Source organism: Mytilus trossulus, chromosome 12 (genome assembly GCF_036588685.1).
Source record: "Mytilus trossulus isolate FHL-02 chromosome 12, PNRI_Mtr1.1.1.hap1, whole genome shotgun sequence".
NCBI lineage: Eukaryota > Metazoa > Mollusca > Bivalvia > Mytilida > Mytilidae > Mytilus > Mytilus trossulus.
The window spans coordinates 5,711,795-5,729,332 of record NC_086384.1 but is presented as its reverse complement, the minus strand read 5'-3'; the positions used below and the strand labels follow the sequence as shown (position 1 = coordinate 5,729,332).

Sequence of the window (17,538 nt, the reverse complement as noted above, 5' to 3'; positions counted from 1 at the left end):
TTTATACCAGGTTGATAACCTCAAATTATATGCTGGAATGTTTGCTAGCTGTCTTTATCCTTGGTGATTAGTTTAATATCGCTTCACACTAATAAATAAAGACTACTTGCACATTCTATTTTGACAAAGATTCCATCATTCCGTCTGTTTTTAGAACATGCTACTTCTTCACCCAATTAGCATGCGTTAGCTTTCTCGTTTGAATTGTTTTACATTGTCTTATCGTGACCTTTTATAGCTGACTATGCGGTATGGGCTTTGCTCATTGTTGAAGGCCGTACGGTGACCTATAGTTGTTAATGTTTGTGTCATTTTGGTCTTTGGTAGACAGTTGTCTCATTGGCAATTATACCACATCTTCTTTTTTATATTAAATAAGATGGAAAAGATACGATAAGGTATTTTAATTACTGTAAAATCGAAACAATAATTATACTTTATTTCCGTAAGCAAATACAGCTTATATTGGATTTACACAATATAAATATCCAATAGATAATATACAGCATAATATAACATTTACACACAAATTATACAATCAATAAAGTTATTACTGATCATTACTAAATAACAAAAATTAATGATAACCAATACAAACAAGCAACATTGACAATCAGAAATTGTTAACATGCGTGCCTCCATAATTTTGGATGTAAATTATCATATTTAGAACAGAAAAAAAAAATGCTGCATACCACCAATAAGGCTGTAATAAATTGATATGACCTGTTTTCTTACCACTTTTATATATATTTGTTTGTATACTAGGTTAATAAAAAGAGGATGCGATCCCGGAAGGAAGTGGATCGCATTCCTTGCCCGGCTAGCGAAGACGATCACTCCTATATATATTAAAACATTCATACGAAATATACAGTTCATTGTCATCCGAACATGCCGTTGGAGGTTAAACAACCAACCAACAACACAATTCATGGCCGTCCTGAACATTTATAAAATATTTCCCGCTGGACAACCGAATAAAAACACAATTAGTGCACAACTGCTATAGTTTTTTTCATCATCAAATATTTCACTTGTACATGTGCCAATAATCATTATGTTTATGTCAATAGGTACCACATTCGTCACTAGTAAAAATTGGGTTTCTCTTACTGAATAGGTTCATCTTTCACATTATGTAATGGTTAAAGTAGTGTCAGAAACCTCTTATGAATACTCATTCTGATACCATAAAACTTACCTGTTTCTTATTAATCATTACGTATTTAATGTTTTATAGAAACTTATGTAGCAAAAACCTCAACCAAAAGTAACAGAAATTATTAGGCAAGCAAACAAAATTAAAGCGTTCATAATACATGTATCTTTCAATAAAAAAAAATCGTTCCTTCATTTTAACTACATTCACATGACTAATTAGATTTCTTTGATATAAAAGAAAACAAATATAGCTATCGAAATGAAATAAACTTCCACACTGACATTTCAACAGCTGACAATAATTGCGTGGCACCAATTGCATGCCCATCATTCGTGTTTCATCTTGCTTTTATGTCTCGCCACGCTTTTGTAATATTCAGAAAACCTTATCATTAAATAAAGCGATGCTGTTGTCTCGGCTGTTGTATACTTAAACGTATATTGAATTAAAGATTAAAGTTCATTTTACTATAGATAAACTGATTGAAACTGTCATTTATAGTTTGTAGATTCTAGTCAAAGAATTAAGTATCGTGTTAGAGAGATTTTAACGAGATTTTATCAGATTTTTAGTGTCGTATTTTTCAACGCTTTCAGATTCGATATCTTATTATTAACTTGCCAGCATGTACATGTATATATCCTTACATATATTGGATATTTGTTCATTGTCGTGTATTAAGCAAATTTTAATTAAGTAGAGGAGTACTCAGTAAATAAAATCTGAAACCACAAAATTAAGATGGATTAAATAACGTGTGTGCATACATCTATTTTTTAACCTCTTGAGTCGATCCCAAAGAATAATATTTTGAATCAAGGACATTAAACAGTTATTTGTGAGACACTTGGAGATTTGATATCTATACTTATTAATATGCAAGCATGTATATCCTGACTTATATTGGATATTTGTCCATTCTCGTGTGTTGATAAAATCTGAAACCACAAAATAAGATGGATTATATAACGTGTGTGCATACATCTATTTTCTAACCTCTTTTGTCGATTCCTAAGAATAATATTTTGAATCAAGGACATTAAACTGTTATTTGTGAGACGGCTTAAATTTTGTTTTTCTGTACTTACAGGGAGCAACAGGACGAGAGGTAAGAAGATCACATTCATTTCATATTAAAGCACGTACTGACATGGCCGACAAGTCTTGCCCAGATTCACCAGCATCTACTCGGAAGCGACACAAACCATTAACAGTCAAGAAAATAACACCAAGTAGTCTCGGGAGTTGTCCAATATGTGGTGGTCTGGAAAGGAGATTAGTGAACGGTGAATGGATCAGGTAATTCATTTTCATGATATTAATAAGGTCTTTCCACTTTTCTGTGGAAAGACCTTTTGTTTTTCTTCTGATTAATTTTTTTTTTTTTTTTTTTTTCTTCCGCCTAATTTTCTTCTTGCGATAAACATTTGTTTCGCAATATGTCGCTAAGATATTTGGTATATGATATCGAACAGTTTATGCGCTTTTGAAATTTACCCTGCGTAAACGAATACTTTTCTTTGTAGGAGTTATCTCCCCAAACACTGTTTTCCTTGTTAGCGCATCTCCTTCGCAACCGTAAAATATTATGACAAATTTATTTTACAAAATTGCTCGTTATATCCTTCGCATGATTTGTCCTATTTTGACCGAAGTGATATGAATGCTCCATATGAGAGTTATTTCCCCTTATGCATTTGATATAAGTGATATGCATTTCTATCTTGTAAACCATAAGTGCTAATGACCAAGGATCTTTTCATTTGAGGTCCTTGGTCCAAAAAAATAAAAATTAGGTCAAGGTCAAAGGTCAAGGTCATATTTTAATTTTTGAATTTGGCTTATTTCCACTAATTTCCAGAAACCGTTTAAGATATCGACATATTATTTTTTCTAAATTGTTAGTTGCGACATGTCGTAACACATAAATTTTGATTGCAAGAGTACGTTAAACTTAAAAGTGAGTTTTCTCCCCTCTTGTATTTAAAAATACGCGTTTGGTGATATAACTGATTAACCAAATATTATTAAGACCTATGATCTTTTGATTTGAAGTCCTTGGTTTATGACCTTGAAATTGATCTCAAGGTCATAAATTAATTTGACGTTCTAGTTTTTGCCCTTTGCTTTCAGCTCATATGTAAACATGATATAGCCATGAGACTTTTGGCAAAAGGTATCAAACCATTTAACCTTGAAAAAAACAACCGCAAGTGACCTTGTGTAAACCGGAAGTAGCTATTTTTTGTACTTTATTAATAAAAAAGTATATAGAACCAGATCATTTTGGAATCAGTGTCAATTAAATATTCAAATATTATCGGAAGTAACATTTTTCAAACCGGAAGTAACAAATTATCTCCCTTATTTAAAAAAATAGTGTATAGAAACCATATATTTCTGGAATCAGCGTACAATAACCTATCAGTTGACGATTGAAATGACATTTTAAACTTAATTTTACAACTTTCATATTAAAATACATTGTTTTCAATGGAAAGACCTTCAATTGTTCTCTGAACAATTGGTTTTTAATTGTGTGTCTTTTGGTTGAGGTCAATTTCAATTTGACGTTTTCATATTTGCCTTTCATGGGTTACGTTCCCTCATAGCTCATAAAATGACATCAAAATATCAAAACCACATCTTTTTATTTCTATAATAATATTGTAGACATATTTTTATGTGATTTTGGCAACCTCTCGTCTTTTTTGGGGTTCGAGGGGGAGTTGAATGTTATAAATATATATACATACTGTCATTTCTGACGTCACGGTAACAGCAATGTTGCCATATATTTTAGCTATTATTCTCGTTTGATTTATTATTTATGGTGACAGACTATTTACATAAAAACACAACATTCTAAACATATCTGTGTTTTCACGTATCCGAAAGTCTGATTTAATTTTACTGACTTGGAGCATACATGTACTTTTAATTTACAACTTAGATTATTCGTATTGAAAGCAAAAAATGATGTTGCAGAACTTGTTCGTTTATAGACAGCGGAACATTTTCGTTTATCTTTATTTCAGGACCTTTAGTTGGACAATAAATATGTCAGAATTTCTGTCGCCCCTCATTTCCTTCCTTTGTTGTTTGTAGTTTGTAATATACAATATTACTTTGGGGTTTGTGTACTTTTTTTTTTATGTTAAAACAATCCTGGACGAAAATTGAGGGATTTTAAGCAACAGCAGCACTAACGATTAATAATGAAATATTAAAAGAACATCAAATAGTGTATTAGCGTGTATTTGCTTTTTGATTTTTAAGCATCAATTGAACTTTTAGTCTTCATTTCTTTATTTTGAATTATCTGTGATTCGGGCGTACTGTCATAAGTGTCTTTTTTTCAAATTCAAGTTCCGCTTTGTAGATTTCCTTATCATTTAGATGCCAGATATATCAGAACATTGCTGTTGTATACATACAATAAATTACGCCTAAAATAACACGACTGGGTTAATTAGCAAAACCGTCCGCTAGCAGTAGGATTTCAAAAAACATACTAGATTAGTGATGTTTTGAATGAGTTTTGACGTCTATGGTATCACTCCGCATCTAAAAACGCATTTCATATATTTGTAAAACTATTTGTGATATTACAGATACTGGTATGCATTAAAGGACGGAACGCTATTCTCCTTTTTAACGGAAGATGACACAGTTACAGTTGATATACAAGATCTCCATGGTTACAAAGTGTCATCTCTAATTGACCAGTTTAGAGGGAAACGATTTGCAATAAAACTTTCACACGAGGTTGGTACTCTTCTTTTTTTATCCTTAAAAACATTGAACTCTTGGTGTATCCATTTATACTTATTCGAAATCTTTCGTGGTATAACATGTAAAATTGTATAACATTTAACCAGGTAAAAAACTGTTGCAATTAGGAGTTACTTTCCAGATTTATCATATGCAAAAATTTGTAAATATTCCCATATCTCGTTGATTTTGATGCGTCTCATTTGATAAATGGCATCAAATCTTAGATATTTCTTCTGTGTATGCTTTAATTAGTATCGTCAACCTATTCCGCATATTTAAATACATTGAATCTTTTTAAGTTTATATTTGATGTTAAACTTAGTTAAGTGTTTAGACTCAAAGCGATTCAAAACATTGAACGGACGTCTGTGAACCTGTGACGACTGTATGTTAAGATGTCCTTCAAAGTTTTCTTTTATGGTTAAACTGCATTTTAATTGACGCTTAGTACACGTCTTATTCATCTTGATTTAAAATATAACCATGTATTTTTTTTCTGCGTATACACTGTGATAGTAATGCAATACCACTGTCATCTTTTAATTTAGGAAGTCTCTTCTACATATTTATCCGCGGACAGCAGAGATGAGATGGAATTATGGGTAGAAAAACTCCAGTCAGCAACAGGACAGCCACCTAGTGAGCATAATCAAGCTGAAAGCAACAACGATAATCAAAATGGTAATTGTTTTAAGTACTTATAGAACAAATGCTGGCGTTGGTAACTTTTGTTCCAGGGGAAGCGATCGGGATATTGGACCCCCCCCCCCCAAAAAAAAAAATTGACAATCAATGCATTTGAATAGGAACATATTATGGACCCCTACATTTTCCTTGGTTAGGAAATCCTCCTTAGGAAATGACAGAAATCCGCCCCTGTTGTTACGGTGACCAGTAAACTTTTAATACAGAATAGCCTGTGTGAGGCATAAACAGAATTTTCAGGAGAATATATTAGGTTTTTTTTTATTGTTCTAGCATAATTCGTCAAGATAAAATAGAATGGTAACAAGGTGATAAACAGTGACGTCAAGAGTGCAAAACAAAATACAATAGGTGTTTGCGATTTGGCATCGTTCGTCTGATTATAAACAATGTACTTTATATTCTGATTAATTATAGCAGTAATCTATTTAATCAGTAAAGTGCACGTTTTTGCCCGATACTTGAAAAAGACTGCAAATATATGATATGTTTAGAAAACAAACATTTTGTCACGTTTCTTCTACAAATTTGATGGATACTGTAAAAGTTAAGTGCACGTTTTTGCCCAATACTTAAAAAAAAGCTGCAAATATATGATATGTTTAGAAAACAAACATTTTGTCACGTTTCTTCTACAAGTTTGATGGATACTGTAAAAGTTTGATTGTTTGCCTACAAATAATACAGTTATATAAGTTTTGGTACATTATGACTTATTTACTTTAAAAAACGATGCAATGTATGCTGTTTTAAGATCCTAAACACCCTTTTTGCATCCATTTGATCTGACTAATGCAGCCATAACATGTCGATACTTTTGAATTCTCAGTCTGTAGTATGATTGTTCTTGTCACTTCAACACCTTTTTGTACCCAACTAATCTAACTATAGTCATAACATATCGGTACATCTGAATTCTCAATTTGGCACTTCAACAACATTTTTGTCCTTATTTAATATAAGTAAAGTTTTAATATATTGACACTTCTGAATTCTCAGATTTTTGTGGTGTTCTTTGCATTTCACCACCCTTTTCGTTCCCATCTAATCTAAGTATAGTCGAAATATATCGTTATTTATGAATTCTCAAATTCCAGTTTTGTTCGTGGCACTTCAACCCCTTTTTGTTTCCATCTAATCTAGCTATAGTCTTACTATATATCGATACTTCTGAATTCTCCGATTCCAGTTTTGTACTTGGCACTGCAACCCCTTTTTGTTCCATCTAATCTAACTATAGTCTTAATATATCGTTACTTCTGAATTATCAGATTCCAGTTTTGTACTTGGCACTGCAACCCCTTTTTGTTTCCATCTAATCTAGCAATAGTCTTACTATATATCGATGCTTCTGAATTCTCCGATTCCAGTTTTTTACTTGGCACTGCAACCCCTTTTTGTTTCCATCTAATCTAAGTATAGTCTTAATATATATCGATGCTTCTGAATTCTCCGATTCCAGTTTTGTACTTGGCACTTTAACCCCTTTTTGTTTCCATCTAATCTAAGTTTAGTCTTACTATATATCGATGCTTATGAATTATCAGATTCCAGTTTTGTACTTGGCACTGCAACCCCTTTTTGTTCCATCTAATCTAGCTATAGTCTTACTATATATCGATGCTTATGAATTATCAGATTCCAGTTTTGTACTTGGCACTTTAACCCCTTTTTGTTTCCACCAATTTCAGTATAGTCTTAATATATCGTTACTTTTGAATTCCACTCTCAGATTCCAGTATTGTACTTGGCACTTTAACACAATCACAGATCACTTTGTTATCATAGTGGTATCAGTTCGAATTATATTTGTTTACATTTGTACCAATCTTTCTGATGTATATCCAGATGTACTGTATTATTTATTTTACAATGATATTTTCAACAGATAATTATCAAGAAAAATGTCAGTCAGTCAAACAGAAATTACTTCAGGAAATGCTACGTCAAAAACGTGAACTTGAACTTAAACAAGCAGCCAGACAGAAGGTGTGTATCATGACGTCAAATATATATTTATTTAACTATACTTATTATGTTCGAGGGTAGCCTAATCCATACACTGACGCTTGTTTTCTTTTGTCCAACTGTAACTATATATGTAAAAGTTACTAATTAATAGAGAAATGATATACAAGTTTGATAAACATGTGTGCTTGATCACTTATTTTTAAATATAAAGTGTTTTCATAAGGTTTAATATTATTAATTGTTGTTCATGGAAATCAACTTTTAATCTGTATATGCTGCTGATATGCAACCTGTAGAATGTGTTTCATATATTATTGTTACACAAATACTCAAAACTTCTCGAAATTTAATTTTCTTGCGGGCCCTTTGTTAGTGGGTTTCGATTCTAAAACAATTTGATGGAAAATATCGTATGTATAATGTTCATACATTCTTTAAATTCCAGGAATTCGTGTATTAAATTAGCTGTTATTTATATATCAAATTGCCGTGATGCTTATATCAGAGGTACCGAAAATAAATTTCATCTTTCAAGACTTAATATTATACAATATGGGATATTTCAATCAAGATTAAAATTGCTAAAATATTTTCTTCAATTTCAAGCTACTGCATCAACAAGTTCCTACATATAGACTGAAATATTCTTCAATCTTCATGAATTTGTCAGTTCTCCGATCTATTTCATCCATATCAGCATTTCACTGATTGGCTATCAATACAAGACAGGATAATACGTTTCGATATCTTAGTTTGATAGACGTCAATTGACATGATGGAGAGGAATTGTCTTTTGTGAAACAATATATCACCATGCTTCATTTTAGACGATATTTAATTGCGTTAATTCGGTTATGTTTTCACAGTAATAAACCGTCTTCTACTACCTTTTGGGGAAACGTACCACACTAGATGTTTTTCAAGCAGGGGATACATAATTTGCAATATCCAGTAACGGCACAATCACATTGTTTTTTACCTACACCTGTGAATATTTACTTGCCCCTTTATTGTGACACATAGCATCGTCAATAGTGTTATATTACTCAATTAGAGAACTCCATTGTATTAAAAATAGAAGACAATATTTAACCAGCTTGACATTAATATCTCTTGTTTTTGTTTTTTTAAAGAAATTCATAATTTTACTGAATATTTCATATTTCAGAAGCAGCATCAGAATTCTACTGACACTTCCGGTGGTTATGTTCAAGATGATCAGCTGATATCTGACGTGGTACGATTACGTCAAAGAAGAATGTCTACTCAAATTAAGGTACAATATTAAACTAAAATAAAAGAGGGACGAAAGATACCAAAGAGACAGTCAAACTCATAAATCCATAACAAACTGACAACGCTATGACTAAAAATGAAAAAGACAAACAAACAATAGTACACATGACACAACATAGAAAACTAAAGAATAAACACCACAAACACCACCGGGAAAATAACATATGCACAATGTTTTCTTGGACGTTGTTTATCAACAGATACTAGTATACGCTTCTGTTGGAACGCTTTTTGCTGTATTTCTTGCTGAATTATTTCCAAATAAGAAATGACAAAAGGTGTTTTCAATCTCTAACTTCCATACTGTTTACATTTCCGACTGTGTGTATAATGCCCATCCAATTGACTTTTATATAAAGAATACCATACATCAATTTAGCTCTGCTATATATCTAGGCTCTCTTATAGAAGTTTACTCTAAGGTTTTATTTAGAACATAATAATTCAAAATTCATGTTAGAAAAGAGGGACGAAAGATACCAGAGGGACAGTCAAACTCATAGAATATTTGTCTCACAGTTGACCACGGATTGTTCTATTAATCTTACCCGCAATTCAGTTTTCACAATTACTGCCATTTTTCGATCATGAATTTATTATTGTGTAATGCCCTTTAATCTTGTACGTTATGTGGACTTTCGAAAATAAACTGACAACGTCGGGCTAAAAATAAAAGGAGACAAATAGAAAAACAATAGAACACATGACACAACATAGAAAACTAAAAGAACTTTCCAACAGCACCTACTAAGTGAAAATGTATCTTCTGATTGTGTGATATTCCTGAGATTGTTCTTCATATCCCGATTTCATTGAAAGATGATTACTATTTGCAGAAAATATTCTTTACCCAAGGGTTTTTGTATAAATGAAGTCATCTCTTTGGAAGTCTTGGGTCGCAATCATAGCATGGTTGATCATTATAGAATATTTGTCTCACAGTTGACCACGGATTGTTCTATTAATCTTACCCGCAATTCAGTTTTCACAATTACTGCCATTTTTCGATCATGAATTTATTATTGTGTAATGCCCTTTAATCTTGTACGTTATGTGGACTTTCGACTGATGTATTTGTTCCTACCTCAGAAGACAAAACCAGTGTCTGATGTAGAAAGAATATGTCGGGCATCTTTCAAAAGTTTTAAGAGCACATAAGCTTGCCCAATTTTGATGGGATTCACGTTGTATTGTTTTTAGTTCAATATTTATACATTACACGTCTTGAGTATTGAACAAGTATATTTACATTGTTATTTGTTCTAAAAATGTCATGTACCATGTGAGAAATAAGGCTGTTGTTATCTACAGTCCGTTTCAGTAAATGTTGGCGTTTGCTTTTGTTGGTAGTTCAGTGTTTCTGTTGTTTCGTTCCAATCCTCTTACAAATGATGTGTTTTCCTCGGTTTAACTTTGTTACCCGTATTTGGGTTTGCTGAAATGATATCGAATAAATACTATTGAACAGCGTTTTAATATTATTGCCTTTATTTAAATAAAATATTCTAAGAAGCATTGATTTCAAAACGTTGAATATTTAACAGCTTGGTGGAAGAGATGAAAAGAGTATATTGATACGCTTTATAGATGAATTATTTTTTAAACAATTAGAAGAACTCCAAGGTACACTACTAATATTTGAGTTGCGGGAGTTCGGAATTTAAAACATACCACATGCCTGGTAACCGTAGATTGCAAAAAAAGTCAACATTTAAGTTTCTACTTGATAAAAAAGCTTTGTAATGGATGGGTCTTATAGTTGATGTGCTTCCTCAGTTTTAGTTTGTAACCCGGATTTGTTTTCTCTCAATCGGTTTATGACTTTCCAACAGCGGTATACTACTGTTGCCTTTATTTATCTATTTATGAGGTAACTTAAAAAACAAATTTAAGTAACAAAAAAACGTTTATCTCTTGATCTACAAATAGTGATATATATATATATATATAATTAACAAATCAATTTCTTTTCTTTTTCAAGATGGATACAATTCAAAAACAGATGCAACCACAGTCAACTGGTAGAAAATTTTTATTCGGGAAAAAAAAGAAAGTGGATGAAAGTAAGACTGAACATCTACAAGTACAATTACGTGAACTGAGTGAAAAAATGCAAACAATTGATATAGACATAAGTCGCAAGGAAATGTTAGACATGAATCAAAATAAAAAGCCTCAATATCTCATGCATTCAGACGATTCTTTACCATTCAATGACGGCATGTCATCCGAAAGTCTGGATAGTGAAAAGAAAGAGGACGATTCCATTCGTGGGAACAGTTTGAAATTGAAAAATAGTGTTCAAAAGTTTGCTCAAAAGACAAAAAGATCTTTAAAAGGAAAATCTAAAAAGCAACATTTTGAAGTGCCGAAATATAATGGTTTAGTGACTGCAAATGGTGGTTCTAATGGTGCTTTAAATATAGATCTGAGTCGAGATGATGATGACGACGACTCAGATCAATCGGATCAAAGTCCGAGGAAATCAAATAACAGTCTCATAGACCTTACAAAGTCAAGAAATAGCACATCTTCAGATGATGTTTTTGAAAATAGCAAAAGTGATACATCGTTGTCTCCAAGAAAGGAAATTGATCCAATCGTCTTAGCAGAAATTGATGTAAGTCTTCTTGTAATTGAAATAAAAAGCCAATTGCTTACCAGAAAACTCATAGATAATGTATAAAACATTTTAAGCTTTTTTTTGGCAACAATCCATGATTAATCAGAATATTTAAGTTTACCCAAAAAAAATATTTTAACAATTTGTAAAAACAATAAATTAAATTAAATATTCTGATATGTTTGAAACATTATTGTGGTTAAATGCTTTCAAGAGATGTGTAAACATAACATTAACTGTTATGTTAAATCGTCGTAAATGACAGATATGCTTTTTTATGCAAAAATATTTAAATGCTAGGAAGAGTGCACCTTCCACTTTAAAAAAAAATATTTGTGCATGCTTCTAAAATGTCAAAATTAATTGGTTCGTAAAATCAAATTGCAATATAATTTTATTCTGAATGAATTCATGCATTTCTCACACTTAATAAATGTGGTGCAATTAAAGCACTTTCTGTGTTTTTCTGTTGCAGCCACCAAATTTATACATCATTTTTATCATTTACAAGTCATTTTTTTAAAGATTTTATATGTTTGATCATTTAGAAGCTTAATATTACCTTAACAAAACAACGTAATTAAAACGTTTAGCTGATTTTACAGAGTTATCTCCCTCTAGTGTTAGGTACCACCTTAACATTTTTTTTAAGTTCCATTTGAATTTTGAATGTTGTTTTTGTGTGTTTTTTGCTTTGTCAACTGTTGTTCATTTATGACTGGATCAAGCCTTTTACAAATTAAACGTGTGCAATGATACGATTGGATAAGTTATTAATCCACCAGAAAACAGCAACTGAAACATTCGCATGCATTAGAAAGAGAATATATGTGTCTTTAAATATAAATCAATGTTCCTTACTCGTTTGATTAACCATGACATTAACTCAATATCATTTTATTACTTTGTGTCATTGTCAGATGAATATAAGAGAACGTCTATACATAAATTATATGATTTTTTTTATTATTGCAGGCATTTGAAGAACTAACGAGACAAGTGCTTAACGCTAGAGCTGCCCCTACATAGAAGGCAAAGCATTATGTGAAGAAAGAAAGACAACTCTGTTTTTTAACGAAACAGATAATCTCCTTTGGTGCTCATATACAATTTGCATTTTTTTGTTAGATTTTTTTAAGACATGTACATTCGAACGCATGTACAAAATAAATTGTTAACATCCATTCATGATACGAGGTACACATTATTTTACTCATTGTTATGCATATGTTTTGTACAAATTAAACGTTATTATCGTTTCTTGATTCTCTTGTTCTTAAAAAGATGCGAAGTAAACAAAATGGGTATAGTGTCACTGTGATTCAACGCCAATAGTTAGTCCATGCTCCGGGTGTATCGATGACGGGTAGTGATTGGCCTTGAGACAAAATATAACAAAAGAAATACATCCCTGCCGAATATGCAGCGTATATTGACTCTAATGTGATAAAAGAAACAGCTACAGTTACCAGGGTTTTTGTTCCCCGTGGTTTCCGTTGTTTACAAGCAAGCAACTGATTCACTATTTGAATGTCAGAGGGGACGTCAACGCTTGTGTTTTATCACGAGTGAACTTTGTGAATATATATGAACAATTGACAAATTGACAAATTGGTGATCACACTAACTTACGTTTTCCAGAAAAGGCAACCCAAGTTGTTTCAGAGTGCATGTAACATATGACCAAATTCTCTGCAACTTGTTTAATCGAAATCAGTCAATAACTGTCAATTGTTTTCTAAATCAACTAAGGTTATTTATGAAAAATGGATGACAAGAACGAGCAGAGAATAACGTACAATTACAATTGCAGTAGCAGAACAATAAACACTGATATCGGCACTATCAAACTGCACAAATGCTACATGAAATCCAAACAAATATAAACACACTTGTTAACAATACTTTTTTTCTTTCTAAACAATCTTACAAAAAAGCTCCACTTTGTATAAAATAAATATGGAACATCGAGAGAAGTTTTTATACATTAAAAATAACTCCGAGACAAATTTTAACAGATAAATGGTATGCATGAAATACATTGCACATCTATCCTGAACAGTGCTCTGGACGCACGAAATTAATAAAGTGCTATTGCATATAACGATAATGAAAATAAACTCATCATAGATACCAGGACTAAATTTTAAGCCAAAAAAAGTACAAAGTTGAAAAGCATTGAGAACCAAAATTCCTAAAAGTTTTGCCAAATACAGCTAAGATAATCTATGCCTGAGGTAGAAAAGTCAAAAATTCTAAATTTTGTAATCAGTTAATTTATTAAAATAACCATATCAATGAAAGTTCATGTCAGCACAAAAGTGCAAAAGTGCGGACTATTGGGCTGGTGGTACCCTCGGGGAAATAAATCTCCACCAGCAGTGGCATCGACCCAGTGGTAGTAAATAAACTCACCATAGAAAAACATGAAGATAAAAGCCAGATAATGCATATTTTAGTTGATTCACAATTTTTGAATAAAAAAATGTATAGGCGGGCAAATATGACAACTAATCTGAAAACTTCGTTCAGAAATTGTTGAAAAAGTACTTGGTTTTTTTCGCGATAAAAATGTCACAAAACAATAGACAACACACAGCTTTAATATACATAATTGAACAACGGTATACTACTTTTGCCTTTATTTAATATACATAATTGAACAGTGGTATACTACTTTTGCCTGTATTTAATATACATAATTGAACAGTGGTATACTACTTTTGCCTTTATTTAATATATATAATTGAACAGTGGTAAACTACTTTTGCCTTTGTTCATATGACAAATTACATACGAATTCACTTGTATTGTTCTTACATGATACATCTCAATAATTCAGTGTCTTCATGTAACTACTATATTTACCATTTATACTATAACTGGATATTGATTTCTAACGTTTATACTTGTTATTAGGTGTCCCTGTTGTCCCTTTGTTTTTCTCTTGTGGTCAGTGGGTTTCTCACATTTTTTTAGTGTGAGGCCGGATTTGTTTTCTCTCAGTTAATTTGTAACTTTTGAACACCGGTATATTACTGTTGCCTTTATTTATACATAAATCTATATTCATTAAAGAGTTTTATTTCACATTAAAATGAGAGTGTTTTATACCTAAACGAATGAGAAAAGAAAATACCGTTTCTAACCGATCAGTAAAATAGGATACAATTCCTGGAAATCATCGTAGAAATATTTTTTTTGAAGGTACATAAGTCAAATTATGCCTATGTTAAGGTGTTCCTTCTTGTAAAACAAAACTCGTGTTGTCAGGAATTCCCAAAAAGAAAGACGTCTTTACATCGGTCTTCCATTTGATCAATATTGACTACCCTCGGCGTGTTATATAACAAGAAACATATGCATCATCTATAATATAACTCAAAATCAATGTGCACATGTAAAACATGGGAGCTACGGAACAGTGATTTAATTGCCAATCCTCATCTAACCCTAACAATGAAACCGTTTACAGTATGTAAAAACTCCCCCTTGCTATCACTGCAGTTTCAAAGCAGCCTTTAGCACTGGTTTAAATAAACTCATCATAGATACCAGGACTACATTCTATATATACGCCAGACGCGCGTTTCGTCTACAAAAGACTCATCAGTGACGCTCGAATCCCAAAAAGTTGAAAAACGCCAAATAAAGTACGAAGTTGAAGAGCATTGAGATCCAAAATTACTAAAAGTGTTGCCAAATACAGATAAGGTAACCTAAGCCTAAATTAAGCGGAGTGTTGTGTTAGATGTCGATAACGTTGCATCTGTTACATTGAAGAACAGAGCTGTAGGGTAACATATCTAGTAATATGCCATAATTGTGTAAATATAAAAGCATACACCTCAAACACGGGGAAATATTTTACGGTCTCCATTCAGGACAAGAAACAAATAAATAGTTAACGTTATGAAATATCTACCAATGATACAAAATCTTTAACTGCTCTAAGACGAAAATAATAATCTCTCTCAAGGGAGTTATATTGGGTATATCTTGGATATGGTATCAACTAAGTGACACATACTACGTATGATGTTGCCACTATAGGACCATCATCCTTGAATCAAAATGATAGGTTCACAACAGAAAAAAAAGTCTTGTAATATTTCTGGCGTCTTCATTATATATTCTGTTATCTTTATTCTCTGATAAATTATATCATGCTTTTATAATATTTTACATTATTTCTTCAACACAAATTCTGCAATTTATTCGATGTATCGTAGCTAACTATGCGGTATGGGTTTTGCTCATTGTTGAAGGCCGTACGGTGACCTATAGTTGTTAATGTATGTCATTTTGGTCTTTTGTGGATAAATCTCTCATTTGCAATCATACCACATCTTTTTTATATACCACATATTATAACATACCACGTATATACTTTTTTTAAATTATGATGTATATTTACGACACATAGCATCAGTACATAGGGAAACTATTTCTACGTCTTCTTTTTTTTCCGTCTTTCCACATTCTCTTTGATAAACATTATTAATACGGTCCTCCTCCTTATGGCCATTGTTATATTATAGTTCGTTTATCTGTGTGTTACATATTAATGTTGTGTTTCTGTTGTGTCGTAGTTCTCCTCTTATATTTGATACGCTTCCCTCTGTTTTAGTTTGTAACCTGGATTTGTTTGTTTTTCTCAATCGATTTATGAATGTCGTACAGCGGTATACTACTGTTGCCTTTATTCATATTCGTTTATATTTCAACGTTATCAAATAGCAAATCAACATGCTGCTATCGAGTGTCTAGAAAATAACCACTGTGATGTTGTCTGTGTGTATTTAGCTTGAATCAAATCATATAACATAAATGATTTTTCATACAGTGTCGTTATCAAGGGATAATGCTGTTGTCAAGCTTTTTGTTATGTATATTTTCTGTTTTCTGATAATTATTGAAACCGATCGTAAATAATTTCACAAAACTGTTCATACGAAGAACAGATAAACAGTAGTGGAGATGTTTTTGCTTATTTTATGAATATGACTTCCTTGTAGAAGACTTAATTTGTGTTCTTCAAATGTCAAAGTTTATCATCCCGTGAGGGGAAACGTCGTATCCCACGGGATGCGCTGATCGAATATATTTATTTACTGATTTTTACGTGACAGCTGTCAAATGGAAGTATTATGCTATCTTCGTGTGACGCTGTAAGACACGATTCGTCTTTTACATGTAATCAAAATTTCAAATTTTAACTCAAAAATACACTTTGATTCAAAAATAAAGAGTTCCGAAAGACTTACTCACGTTTGTTTATTGATCTCTTAAATTGAAGATTACAATTCAAGGAGTATTATCAATTCCTGCCATGAAGGCATATTCACATTTGCTACTGAATAATATTTTATTGCCCATGTGAAATTTTAAAATTGTTTTTATAAACATTGAACGACAGAAAATGTGTGACGCATAATTTTCTGACGTCAGACACGCAAAATGGTTTCTTTTAAAATTGTAACACGATGATGACTGTTATACCCATATTTTAACTATTTTTTTTATTATGTCTGTTTAGTTCATGCATCATTGTAAATGTAACGGAATTTGATAAGACTGTCGTACAAAGTGAGAGGTTAGGTGCTATAAAACCAGTTTTAATCCACCATTTTCTACATTTGGAAAATGCCTGTACAAAGTCAGGAATATGACAGTTGTTGTCATTTTTTTGTTATGTGTTTTGTCATTTGAGTTTGCCGCCATGTGAATAAGGACTTTCCGATTTGATTTTCCATTGAGGTCAGTATTTTTGTGATTTTACTTTTAATAATAGTGCATAACATGTGGGCTCGAATGGTAAGAGCTGCTTACAGGTTAGCTAATTTTCGAGTTGATGCTTTGCTTGCTGACTGTGTTAATATCTTATGATTTAATGGTTTCTTTTTTAATTGTACGCCTTATTGTAGCTGAAATGATTTCAAAGTTACCATTTCAAATTATATCAAGTTTTAAAAATAAGCAAGTATTGCTTGATGTGATG

At 31.9% G+C, this 17,538-nt stretch overlaps 1 protein-coding gene across 6 annotated transcripts in view; it reads left to right on the top strand.

Moving 5' to 3' along the window:
* LOC134693734 (uncharacterized) overlaps positions 1-12,796 on the top strand; it is a 70,921-nt gene extending 58,125 nt beyond the window's left edge. For all 6 annotated transcript variants that reach the window (XM_063554632.1, XM_063554633.1, XM_063554634.1 and 3 more), the window contains 7 exons: positions 2,256-2,464; positions 4,780-4,933; positions 5,491-5,623; positions 7,536-7,636; positions 8,787-8,894; positions 10,896-11,534; positions 12,513-12,796. In XM_063554632.1, coding sequence (XP_063410702.1) covers positions 2,256-2,464; positions 4,780-4,933; positions 5,491-5,623; positions 7,536-7,636; positions 8,787-8,894; positions 10,896-11,534; positions 12,513-12,566 — 1,398 coding nt within the window. In that variant the 3' untranslated portion in view covers positions 12,567-12,796. The remainder of the gene's footprint in view (positions 1-2,255; positions 2,465-4,779; positions 4,934-5,490; positions 5,624-7,535; positions 7,637-8,786; positions 8,895-10,895; positions 11,535-12,512) is intronic.
* Positions 12,797-17,538: the final 4,742 nt, after the last annotated feature.